The 13,601-nt window shown below is 35.5% G+C and overlaps 1 protein-coding gene across 2 annotated transcripts in view; it reads left to right on the plus strand.

Annotated features, from left to right (window-relative positions):
* The window catches only part of Ss18 (SS18 subunit of BAF chromatin remodeling complex), a 69,927-nt gene extending 56,904 nt beyond the window's left edge, over positions 1 to 13,023 (plus strand). For both annotated transcript variants that reach the window (XM_003474023.5, XM_005005560.4), the window contains one exon: positions 11,230 to 13,023. In XM_003474023.5, the coding sequence (XP_003474071.2) occupies positions 11,230 to 11,256 (27 nt within the window). In that variant the 3' untranslated portion in view covers positions 11,257 to 13,023. The remainder of the gene's footprint in view (positions 1 to 11,229) is intronic.
* The last annotated feature ends 578 nt before the right edge of the window (positions 13,024 to 13,601 follow it).

Genomic DNA, 13,601 nt, shown 5'->3' on the forward strand with positions numbered 1-13,601 from the left:
TGTAGTTCTGTAATAAGTGTTGAAGCCAGGTAGTGTTAATTTTCCAGCTTTGTTTTCCCTTTGTCAGAGTTGTTTCAGCACTGTAGATCCTTTGTATTTCTATGTGAATTTTAGAATTTGTGAATTCTCTCTCTCTTTCTCTTTTCTTTGTTTCTTTCTTTGTTTCTTTCTCTCTCTGTCTTTTTCTCTTTCTTTCTTTCTTTCCTTCCTTCCTTCTTTATTTCTTTCATACCAGAGATCGAACTCAGGACCTGCACTTACCAGGCAGGCACTTTGCAACTGAGCTAAATTCCCAGTGCCTGAGGCCCTCCCCCCCAAAAGGAAAGAAAAAGAAAAGAAATGAATTTTATAAAATGACTTTTTCCCTTACTTATTGGTGGTTATGGGTTTCCATTTTTAGTTACTGAATTGCATTGTTTGATTTTCAAATTTTAACTTTGCACACTTAGGATAAACTTCCGTTGGTTTGGTTTTTATGCGTTAGATTTGATGAGCTAAAATTTTATTAAGAATTTTTGCATGTATTTTCACGAGAAATATTGGACTCAAGTTTTCTCATAATATCTTTGGTTTTGTTTTTAAGGTGTTATATTAGCCTTACAGTAAGAGAAGAATTTGCCCTTCTTGAATTTTTTGGAAGGATTGACATAAAGTTGGTAGTACCTTTTCTAAAATACTCAGTATAATTCATCAGTGAAGCAATTTGGGCTTGGCATTTTGAGTTAGGAAGTTTTAAAGTAAAAAATGTAATGTAAGTGTACTTAGTTTATCTGTTTCTTCTTGGATAAGTACTTATCTCTTTCAAGAGATTCGTTGATTTTATCTGTGTCATTGACTAATTCGTTATCTATTAATATGTCTAGAATCAGTAGTGATATTATCTTATTTCTGATACTGGTAATTTCTATCTTTCTCATTAATTGGACTGGTTTTTATCTCTTTATTGATTTTTTCCTAGGAGCCAGCTTTTTTTGTATTGATTTTCTTACCCCCATGTGCTCTTCTGTTCTTTCTGACAGACCTTTATTATTTCTTCTCCTTGCTCAAGTTTCATTCTGCTCTTCTTTCTTCACTCTTAAGATAAGAGCTGTAGCTCCATTGATTCAAGGTCTTTCTAATACGGGTGTTTCTCTCTTGTAAGTGCTCTCAGGCGGCATTCCATAGATTTTAATATGTTCTGTTCTCAATGAGTCAAACAGAATTCTCAGTCAAACTGCGTTCTGATTTTGATTTCTTTTTTGGCTCAAAAATCACTTAGAAGTATATAATTCAATTTTTAATAATTGGGAATTTCCTAGTTATTTTTCTATTGTTTTTCATTAATTTCATCATTATAATGATGTATTTATTAGAGGTTTATTAATCTCACTGCACACCATCACTAGATGATCACTGATCTCCTTTTTGTAGTTTCAAATAGATGTGTAATCTGTTTTCAAGAGTATCTTTACTGCATTATCTTCTTACTGTAGTGTAAATAAATTCTTCTGTATTTATTGACATTTGTTTTATGGCTCAGAGTATGGTCTATATGGTTATTTTATAAATGTCAATTAGATGAAGTTGGTTGGTAATGTTAGGTCTTATATGACCTAGCTGATTTTCTACCAATGATACTAATTATTGAGAAAGAGTTACAGTTAGGCATTTGCCTCATTCATTTTTATTCATTTTGGTGCCACATTTTTAAGGCACGTGTTTTCAGGACTTTTAAGTCTTTCTGATGAATTTCTTCTTTCTTTGTTATTGATTCATTATCTCTGGTTATGTTTGCTTTGAAATCTACTTTGGTATTAAATACTCATACCTACTTTTTATTGGAGTGATATATTTTTTTCATTCTTCTATTTTTGTGTTTAAATTACCTTACATGTAGGCATCATACAGTTGATTCTTGCTATTTTTTTTATTACCCAGTCTGTCAATCTGCCTTTAAATAGGCTTTTTTTTTTTGACATTATGGATAGTATAATTACGGGGATGACTAAGGAAATCATCGCAGTTTTTTTCCCCCATCTGGTTTCTGTTCTCCTTTTTCTGCCTTACTTGATTTTTCCCTGTTTTTAAAGAGTCAGCTTTACTGTGACATAATTCACATATCATACAATGCACATTTCAGTGTGTATCATTTCAGTGGTTTATGGTATATTCACAGAGTTGTGCAACCCTCAGCACAATCTAGGTCTAGAATATTTGAGAAAGAAACAGTACTTGTCATTCATTTCCCCCTAAATGCCCATCCCGAGGCAACAGCTAGTTTGCTTTTTGTCTTAATGATTTTGCTTATTGTGGACATTTAAGGTAAATGGAATCATACAATGTATGGTGTTTTGTTTCCTTCACTGGCATAATATGTTCATGATTTGTCCATGTAGTACGGGTGAGTGTCTTCAAGTGATACTATGCCACTTAATATATAATATAAGAACCTTAAAATAGTCTTTTTTTAAAATAGTCTACTTTTATTTCTTCTTTCTTAACTGTGTTGTTATTGTAGATTTTACTTGTACATCTTATATACGCTACAGTATATGGAATTTATCTTTTTAAAAAGTTGCATTTTAAAATTAAATAATATTGAAAAAATACTTACATAGTTATGGTTTTTGGTACCATAAAATACCAGGTGTATTTTATTTACTCTTGTGTGTAGATCCATATTTCCAAAAGGTGTCAGTTTCATTCACCTGAAGAACTGCCATTATCATTTCTAAAATATACATCTTCAGGCGATAAATTCTTTCAGCTTTTCTGTCTCTGAAAGAAACGTTTATTTTGCCATTTTTTCCTGCTTGTACACTTCTAGATTGACACATCTTTTTCTTTTGGTACTTTAAAATCTGGCAGGAATAATTTACAATTTCATGACAATGCGCATAAATTACAATGTGGGTGTATTTCATCCAGTCTTATTTCAAGTGTTTCTGCACAGTTATCCTTTTCATATAATTTCCAAGGAAATGTTTGCTATTGTTATTTTTAGCATGTCTTTTGTCCCCCCCCCCCCCCAGCAGCTTTTGGAATTTTTCCTTTATCAAATTGTTTGACCAAAAAAAGTAATTTTTTATTGCTAAATTGTAAGTGGGCAATGCCGTGGTATAGATTTCTTCATATTTCCTATGCTTAGAATTTGTTGATTTCCATCAACCATTTGTTGGTTTCCACTAAGTAGAAAAATTGTGGCTGACTGTTTTTTCCATTTTATACAGACTCCTTTCTTTCCTCTTTAACTTCAGTTATATTTGTATTTGGTATTTTGAAGTGTCCTGTAACTTCCCGATTCCCTGCATTTTTTGTTTTGTTCTGTTTTTATTTATTTCAAATTTTTATTCAAACATAAAAAGAAAGGAAAGAAGAAAAAAAATTACAACAAAGTTTCAAAGCACGTCAACCATGGGGTAACAGTACGTGGCGCATTGTCATTCCCAAATCATTCACCCAGAGCGCAAGACATCTGCCTTCAATTGTCTCAACAATAGCAGTACAAATCTTTCTCTTCAATGAACTCAGAGAAATCAGTACTGTAACTACCTTAACTGTTTTTTATATACATGTACGTACATATATACATGTTTTTTCTTTCAGTCTCACCCTACTGAAACAATACGATATATACACATGTGTGTCTTATTTATTTTGAATTATTTACTTTTATTGCTTCTTTTCGTGTCAACTTGGCTATTGCTGTTGGCTATTGCTGTCAACTTGGCTATTGAAGTTTTCTAATTTTTCATTGATTGTTTGGTCTCTTTAATCCTTTCAAGGTATTTTTCATCTCTAGAAGTTTAATTTGGGTCTTTTTTATCTTTTAATGTCTCATCTTAAATTTTTGAACATATTAAATAAAATATAATTTATAATTTTTTTTTTTACTAATTCTGGCATCTATGTCATTTTTGCATCAGTTTTGATTAATGTCCTTTACTCTTCATTATGGTTCATAGTTTTTCTCTATATTTGTGATAGTCTTTGGTTGGATTCCAGACATTATGAATTTTACTTTATTGGGTAATGGATATATTTGTATTTGTAGAAATATTCTTGAGCTTTGTGTTGAGATTCAGTTTAATAAGTTGGAACAGTTTGACCTTTTTGGGATTTTAAGATTTTTTTAGGCAGGACCAGAGCAATGTTTAGTTTTAAACTAAATATTCCCTGGTGTTAGGGTAAGAAGAACGTTTTGAATATTTTACCCAGTTCCTTTTGAATCATGAGGCTTTCTCACTTTGTTCCCTAAGTCAATGCCAAGTAGTATTTCCTACAATGTTTTTCCTACAGTCCACAGCCCTGGGTATTTTCCGTGTGTATTTGTCTGTCAGTGCTGTGTTGAATACTTGAGGAAAGTAACTTGTGCAGATCCGCACCTCACTGCACAGCAGGGCCTTCTGCTGTGGTACTTTGTCCTGTTAACATGAGGCACCTGGTTCTCTCTAGCTCTAAGCTTTATCTCCGGATTTCAGAGCACCTGGCCGGCTTAGCCTCCATCCCCACATGCACTGCCGCCTGGAAACTGTCAAGGCAGTCAGTTCTGGAAACCACACAGCCACCTTGTTTGTTTTCCATTTCTTAGGGGCTGCTGTCCTTTGTTACCTCTGTCTAGTGTCCTTGCTATACTTATTTCAAATACTTTGTATAGCTTTTTGTTGTTTCAATCTAGAGAGTAAATCTGTCCTGACCCTGTCTCCATGTGACAGATTATTTAGTAATTGTTTACTATCATACTTCCCACTTATTTGAAGACATCACTTTGTTTTCAGTACTGTTGATTCTCAGTCACCTAGTGGAACATAACACATTGCCAGAAAATATTAGTGAATACAAGGTATGAGTAAAGCCATTAGTAAGTAACTGAGATTTGAAAGAAAATCACAACAATAGAGAGAAAAGAAACCTTTTAAAAATTATGAGGAAATGTTAAGACTTTTAACTGAATAGAAAGATGGAATGAAAGATGCTTGGTATTGTGCAGGTTTCTAGTTGGAACTGTTCTCATTCATTGCATGCTACCTAGATGATCTCATTTATTCATGGTTTCAGAAATCTCAAATCTCTTACTTGTAGACTGAATCTGTCTTCTGAAAATCAGATGTGTACTTAGACAACTCTACTTACCTTTATAATATATATTCTGCATAACCATAACAAAGTGAAAAAAAGTCAGTTTTTCCCCTAACCAAACATATTTCTTGTTTCTGTACTATCATCAAGCTAGAAAGCCTAATACCATATTTGTTATTTAAGCTTCCTTGCTTCCCTCCCCCATGTAAGAAATTTGTTGATCTTCCTTCTGAAGAGCACTTGAATCGATCCACTTCTTTCTAATGCCCTGTGCCTTATCTTGGTTTAGACCGTTTTCATTGCTTTCTTCGTCATAATGGGATTTTCCATGCTATCTTCTTGCTTTCTTATTGGCACTTTAGTCAGAGAGAGTTTGTAATTTAAAAAAATTAAAGAAACAAACTGAGCTTAGGAGTGCTGGAATGATTCACACAGGACGACTGACCTAGCAGTGCTGAGGCTGGGTGACAAGTGACATGGGACAGGAGCTCATGCTTAGTTCCTTGTATATTGGACCTCCCGCTCCTGCAGTTTGATATCTGCAGTTTCCGTTGGGTCTTGTACCTAAACCCCCAACCCCCAAATGGGTGCATGGCGAAGACTCAAAGGAATGAGACAAGCAGCATGATCTCTAGGGCTCCAGGAGAACTAAAATCCTCTGCAGAGTCTGTAACTCTGCTAGCCGGGTGACCAACTGATCCTGGACAGCCCATGTTTAATCAGAACAAGCAAGGAGTTGACAATGGATGAAACTTGAACAGGATCTTGCAAGAGGTTCAAGGACCCCTCAGCAATAGACAATGCTAATTAGGGAAAACTACCCACAAAGTCCCTAGGTGGCCTCAGCTGTGGCCTCTCTTGCCCCATGAGGTGTCTCCTTAGTTCAGTCATGCCTGGGCCATGCCACGCCACAGCCTTGTACGTGTATTCAACTTCAAAGCTCTCCAACAAGTTTCTGTTTCCTGCAGTCTGGAAATATTTTGTGTTACCATTTTCAAGAGAGAGACACAGAGAGAGGAGAGAGAAAGAGAAAGAAAAAAATCACAAAAAAACTTTTGTTACAGAATATTATAATTAATATCTTATTGTTCCTATTAACAAGTTAAACTTTATTGTAAGTATACATATGTAAGAAAAAATAGAATAAAAGTAGGATTCAATACTAGCTGTGTTTTCAGGAATCCTTTGGAGGTTTGGAGTGCATCCTCTGTGGATCTAGGGGAACTACTCTACCATGTTGCCATCAATATTATTGAGTACTTAAGTAGTTTGCAAAGCATTTTCATTTTATTTCCTTGTATAACTATTTGAAGTAGGGCTTATATACATCCTTGTCAGATGAGAAAAATGAAACTCAAGAGAAGTTAGTTAACTTCTTGCCCTCAGTCACAAAGGCTGTTCAGTGAAGAAGTTAGTATTAGAAATTGGCTGCTGGCTCCCGGAACCCATACTTAATAGCCCTACTATATCACCCTAGAATTTGCTGTTGGTTTCTGATATACAGTTACACTTCATGTAACTTGATTTTGATTTAGTTTGTGCCTACCAATGTGATTCAACTTGGTCAAATTATTTAATCTTTCAGAACTTCAATTTCCTATTTGTGAAGTGGAATATTTACTGTAGAGTTTACAGATAGACCCAAATGACTTAGTACAATGACTGAGACTTGCTAAGATCTTAGTTATTAAGATGTGTTGAGTTAACTATTGTTGGTATTAGCCAGACTTCTTATTCTCCATTTTCTGAAGCTCTTTCTTACAAAATAATTATTAGCTTTGACTCCTCATTGTTGTATGTTCTACTTTTAAGCATTCTATATTTGTTTTTCATCTCTGCTTTAGCTATTTCTTCTGTTTGAGTTATTCTTTTTCTCTGCTGTCCAAATCTGTTTTCTTAAAGCTTCCACATTCTCTGAAAGAGCGTTCACCAAAAAAATATATACACACTTCAGGAAAAAAACTTTTATTAATATTTTAATACTACATTTATTGAGATGAGATTAATACAAGTTACCTTTGGCTTCTAGAATTGGAAGAGGTGGTCACAGAGGTGGTCTCAGCTTCCAGACATTTATTAGTATGCTTTGTGGACCTTGGCCAAAGTAGCCATTGACATTGCTGCACATGCATTTTCAATTTCTTCTCTAAAGGCCAGCAAGATGGTGGGTTTTCTGTGATATTCAACATCCTTTAGGGTTCCCCATAGATGAAAGTATTAAAATTATACAAGCTTTTTTGCTGAAGTGTATACTTTTTTTTTGGTGACTGTATTTCTAGTCTATGCTGTTCTTTTCCTTTCTGAACTGTTGTAAAATTTATCTTCTGTAATTATACTTTAATTAGTCATTTCTACATCTTATAGTTTTTCAGTTTTTATGATGCTGAACATTTGTTCTATAAGTGTTTACAATTACTTGCATATAATTTATTTTTCATCTATTGTAGAAGAATTCTAGTTTCAATCACTTTTCCATACTTAGGGAATAAATGTGGATAAGACCTAGTCCCTGTCCTCAAGTAGTTTATAATACAATGGGTAAGTTATAGCTTATATTTCTTGAGCACAAGAATTCTTAACCTCTCTTCCACTTTCACATCGTTGATATATGCAACTCACTTTCATCATTGACATCTCATTTTGTACATTCATTGGGGAAGCATTTCTTTCCAGCATTGAGGAACTCTATCTGTGTGTGTGTGTGTGTGTGTGTGTGTGTGTGTGTGTGTGTGTGTGTGTGTATCTGTGTCTGTGTGTGTCTGTGTGTCTGTGAGACAGTGTCAAACTCCTAGGCTCAAGCCATCTTCTTCCTTCAGACTCTCAAGTAGCTGGGACTATAGGCACATGCCATGGTGCCCTGACAATTGTTATGGATTAAAAACTGGTAATCAGCTTAACACCAACTGAATTAAATCAGCATGGTGCTGAGCATAGATGTTCTACCTGAGGAAAGTTGCCGGGATACATAGAGGTGTGAAGAAGAACCAGGCGCTGTGGGTTTCTCTAAAGTGTTGCTGTTTTAAATGCTGTTGGTTCTCCTGGAAGAGCTCGTCTGACTAGCTTCCCTAGTATAAGTTTGGCCATCATCAGAGGAGCTCAGGACCTTATTGGTGAGAGTGGTTGTGGTTTATTTTTGGGGAACTCTGATCCCTACACTGAGCATCACTTCCTGGCTTCAGGGTGTGGGTAGGGGAAGATGGGTGCTGTTTAATTTCCAGAAGAAGCTTGTCATGTTGGTTTTCTGACATGTACTTGACTGTTCTCATCCTTGGAGGATATTGGAACTTCCTTGTCACTGAGGATAGCTGTGGTGCTTTTCAGGACAGCCCTGGTCCTTATTTTGAGTGTGACTTCTCAGTTCCAGTGCAGATCCCTCCACCTACCAGCACAGCTCCTTCACCCTGCTGGCATAGACTTTCTAGCTTCCACTGCTGACCTTTGGGCCTTCTCAGCACAGATCCATAAAAGAGGCTGGCGTGAGTCCTTCTCGTGAGCTCCAGACTTCCATTGGATTCATGCGAGGCACTGCCATAGGCTCTACCTTTTCATCTGGACTTATGCAGAACATTGCTGTGGGGTCCAGTCCCTGGCTGAATATTCTGTGTCTTTAGTGTTGTGGATAGATTTCCCGCACTTTCTTGTGTTTAACTCTGGCTAACCATCATAAAATAATATTATAAATTCTGTGTCCTGATTGTAATTGTTCTCCTCACAATCCCTGACCACAACTATAATTCTGAAAACTCTCTTGTCTTCTTTTATGTAAGTATAATAGAAAATGGGGTGAAAATTCGTGTAGCCATTAACAGAAATGAAATTATGACCCAGAGTGAAGGTGCTACCTTCCATCTCAGTGAAGAAACTGAGTTGCAAAGCTTTTGTAGATTCAAATAGAAAGTTAGCAGTGAAGTTAGAATTTAAATTCAGCCTCAGTGGATGAAAATTCAGCTGTAGTATATGGTATTAACCTTTATTTTTAAAACTTTTTATTACAGAAATCTTAAATGCAAAAAACAGTTTCTAACATTTTGCCGCTATGTTTCTTCACTTCCACCAGTATTTTTCATACTATGTGATACCTCTATTTACGAACTTGATTTATGATTTTGGAGACAGTGACCACCCTTGTGTTTGTGTGGGGACATTGGCTGTGGTTGTGTTTGTCATGTATTGCAGTTTGTGAACAGAAGCAAAATTTTGCTGAACACATTTTTGTTGCAAACCAAATTGTTTGCAAACAGAAGTGTTTGTGAGCCAAGGTGTTACTATATGTTAAAGCAAATCCTAGAGATGGTATAATTTTACGAATGTATATTTCAGGATGAGCATTGACTTGAAATTTAGCTGAATATAACTTTGTAGACTATGTAATATGAAATAGCCTAACTGTATTTTAAGGACAGTACAATTTTTCTTGTTTTGTTTTGTTTGATTTGAGACAGGAGGTTGCTAAGCAGTTCATGCTGGGCTTGAGCTCACTTTGTAGCCCAGGCTGGTAATGAACTCACAAAGATCTTCCTGCTTCAGCTGCCTGAATGCCAAGATTATAGGCATGCACCACCATGCCCAGCTAGTATTTTTTAATATACATGACATTCCACAGATTTTGGGGACCGGGGAGAGAGCTCAGTGACATAGTACCTGCCTGGCAAGTGCGAGGTCATGAATTTGATCCCTGGTACCCCCAACCCCCCCCAAAAAACAAAAACAAAACACAGTTTATCACATTTATCTAGTGTAAAAATATAAGCTTTCAGGGGACTATTTGTTATACTATGGAAATATTTCCTCTCTGGAATATATTTTCTTGAATGATACTAATGTGACTTGGAGAAATTTAGCCAAAGGAAACAATTAGCTAATTATGTGCTTTCAGTAGATACTGTTTTTGGAAAATAGGTGCTTTTCTGAGTGTCTACTTCAAACACACTTTAGAAAATTGCAATAAAACACATATTTTCTAGTATGTCCCATTTTTCTTCTGTTTTATTTTTAGTTTTTTGCAGTTCTAGGGCTGGAACCCAGGGCCTTGGCACTGAGCTACATCCCAAGCACCTCCGTGCTCCTGTTTTGACAGCCCATCATTTTTGCAAGTTAGAGATATAAACACACATACTTCATTTGCTCAGGTTGGATGTGTGCACATATGAGTGCACTAGAGTGTTGTCCCTGAAACCCATTTTTCTTCTCTCTCTTTTTTTGTACCAGGGATCAAACTTACGACCTTGTGCTTTGCCAGGCAAGCGCTTATGCTGCTGAGCCAAACCCCTGACCTGAAACCCATTTTAATTTAGTCTAATTTTTATAGTGAGATGGGATCTCACTAAGTTGCTAGGTTTCCTGAGATGGTTTAAACTTGTGTTCTTCTTGCAAATAGCCTCTGAGAGTACTGGAATTGCAGGTGTGCCCCTCCAGGCCCAGCTGCTTCTGTTTTAGAGGGAAAGATTATTCTTTCTCTTCTCAAGCTGACCTTCCCAGATAGTTACTGGACATTATTCACTTTCCTGTCCTGTCCTGTCCTGTCCTGTCCTGTCCTGTCCTGTCCGCCATCAGCTCTTCAGGTCTGCCTTATGCAAAACAACAAAAGCAAAACACTTTTCCTTGGTTTTACATTCCAACTGCCTATCCAAATACCTCCACTGAATACCTCTGTTTTGTTGGCCTTAGGGAAAAGCACAAATGCTTTTTTTTAAAAAGAAGACTCCTTCACTTTTCTCTCTCTGTTACGTTTCCACTCTCATTAACTATTTATCCCACATACCCTTGATGTTGATTTATAATAGTAATTATAACAAGCTGAATACTCAAAGTTGTTACATTAGGATGTAATTTATACATTAGTATATACTAATTACATCAACGTTTACAACTACAACTTCTCACTCATCCCTACTTAATTCACTTCAACAAAATACACCAAATTTTCACTATATGACAGCTGCTTTTCTAGGCTTATTTGCCAAACCCTTGTATATTTTGGACTATAAATCCATTTGCAGTTGAATAATATCAGGAGAATGATGTTGTGTACTTATGTGCACAATCCATAAAGATTTGTTCGTGGGAGATGTGCTTTTGTTATATGACAGTGTTAAAATTATTTGTCATTTTCTGTGCTATATTAATTTCGCTCAGACTATCACCTAATTATTTTTTATATTTTTCTTTTAGGGACAGTATGGAAATTACCAACAGTGAAAGAGTCCTCACATTCCAACAGCCAGTACTTACTAGCAGCCATATTGTCACCTCAGCACTGTGGCCGCCTCCCTGTGAAGAGATCCTTCCATTCCATCTAGTTTTTTGGAAAAATCATGTGGATAAGTGGCTCTTTCATCTTCAAGCAGCCTTTGTGGTTTAGTTGTAAAAGGCTTTAGTAGCTCAAAAATACTCTTGATTTCACATTTCTACTCTAGATGGCAACATTGGACAGAAAATGCAATGACATAACCAATTTGCAGTGATTTTGGAACTGTGTTTCAGATGGACTGTTACCTACCGACTGAAAGGTGTGAACAGCTTTGTATGTTTATGAAGGTTAAGGGAATTTAATACTTTTCCACAGATTCTTTTGTAAGGGGGAGAGGGGAATGTACACTTTTTACAGCAGCAATATTTTGTATATTATGTTTATTTCATGTGAATATGCAAGGCGGTACACTACGCACTGGACAGAATCGGAAACCCTCTTACTAATGTGGACTGACATGTGGTAGATGTCTGATTGTTTTGGTCTCAAGGTGGTGTACTATGAAGGTAAAGGTGAGGGAGAAGACAACAGCACACCATATGTCCACTGTCATGGTCTTAGAGAGGAAACGTAAATCCCTTTTATCTGTCAGATAACGAAGGGCACTGTGATAACTGTTTTGAGTAAAAAGACTTTTTTTTTAAAAGCCTTCCAGTTTTGTGGATTAAAACTTTTTTATAAAGATCATTTATAATACTGTTTTAAAATGTAAGGCAATAAGAATTACTTTTTGTTGGATTTGAAGAATCTTTAGTAACAGTTTCATGTAAACCGAGTGGTAATCCTTTCCTAAAATAGCAATAACTGAAAACGAAGTGTTCATTTTATCTAGTTTGAGTAATCAGAAGACTTAGTAAATAATACCAAAAAACATTTTGTAAATAATATTAAAGAAGAGTCAACATGGATCCAGTAATTTTATTTTTTAACATCAGAAGGATAATTGGTTTATATAATAAGATAGTAATTCAGGAGACTTTACAAACCTTTATTTCAGCTTTCTTAACTGGAAATAATGCCGTTACAAAGGGACACTCATATTTTTTTCCTTTTTTTATGTTGGTTAATATAACCCAAAGAAATGGTTAGTATAATGCTTATTGATGAGGATTATTCTGATCTATATTAAAAGCGTAGAAGCTGCGTTTTAGATTTGTTTATAAGCATGATATATTTAATCATTATTTGAGACTGTCCTGTGCCTGATTATTTAGTTAAATTCAGGGATAATGCATTGGGCAGGAAAGCATGCATTCAGAAATTTCTTACCATAGTTATTTAAGCATAATCTGAAAACATCTAGCCCAAAGGTAAGTTACTATTTCCATCACAGTTGCCTGTGCCCAGGGAATAAGATGTATTCTTTGTAATTGAATTGGTTTTTCCCACTTCTAACTGGAAACAAAACAGAAGGGATGCCATAAATTTGAACAAGCGGAACATTGTGTTCTCTTCATACTGTAATCAAAAGTGGGAATTTCAGTTGTCTTTGTGTGTGTATGAGAGAGAGAATGTGTGTGTCCTAAGGTCAAAATAGGGTCTTTTTCAACTTGTCCAGTAGAAAATGGACATCAAGTTTGAACAGATAAAGCAAGGACAGCCTTATTGTGATTGAAATGCTGAGAGATTCTGTGCCAATTTTCCACCACTGTGTACTTTGTTGCTATTTAAAACTGTATCAACTCTAACGAAGAATAAATTATTTGTGATTTTAATTTTCTCATTTGTTTCTTTAAATTAGATCTCTCTGACTCTCTTGTTTTGTCTGGAGACTGTGCTGTGGGTTTTTATATAAGTTAGTCCAGTATAAGCAGACTATATTTGTATTCTAGGACTTTATCAAAATTCTCTTGCCATGCCCAAGTTAATTAGAATTAACTGTTCAGTAATCAGCATGTTGTGTAGGCTGTTTGTTACAGAATTCTTTCTCTGAAAATGAAGTCCATGAGGCTATAATCAAGATGACTGAATTAGATAAATGAGTTGAAGAGACAAAATTGTACTGAACCCAACCTGGTGTAGATACGTTATCTCATTTGAAATAAGCTCAACTGACATTAAGAAATAATTTGTCTTGCCATCTCATCTTCTGTTGTCTTATTCTCCTTTTAATGGAAACTAAAATTGCAATTTTAATAAGCAGAATTTCCTCCAGGACTTTCTTCCTGGAGACTAGTGCATTTGCAAGGTTTAATTGTTTTATAACAGTCTTATTTCGTAAAAGTTTTTAATTGGTGGTGACAAAAATTACCTTACTCCTTTGATACCTGCAAGAGGAATAACTTTACCAATA

This window comes from Cavia porcellus, unplaced genomic scaffold (genome assembly GCF_034190915.1).
Source record: "Cavia porcellus strain 051 isolate PalLab524CR breed Dunkin Hartley unplaced genomic scaffold, mCavPor4.1 scaffold_20, whole genome shotgun sequence".
Lineage (NCBI taxonomy): Eukaryota > Metazoa > Chordata > Mammalia > Rodentia > Caviidae > Cavia > Cavia porcellus.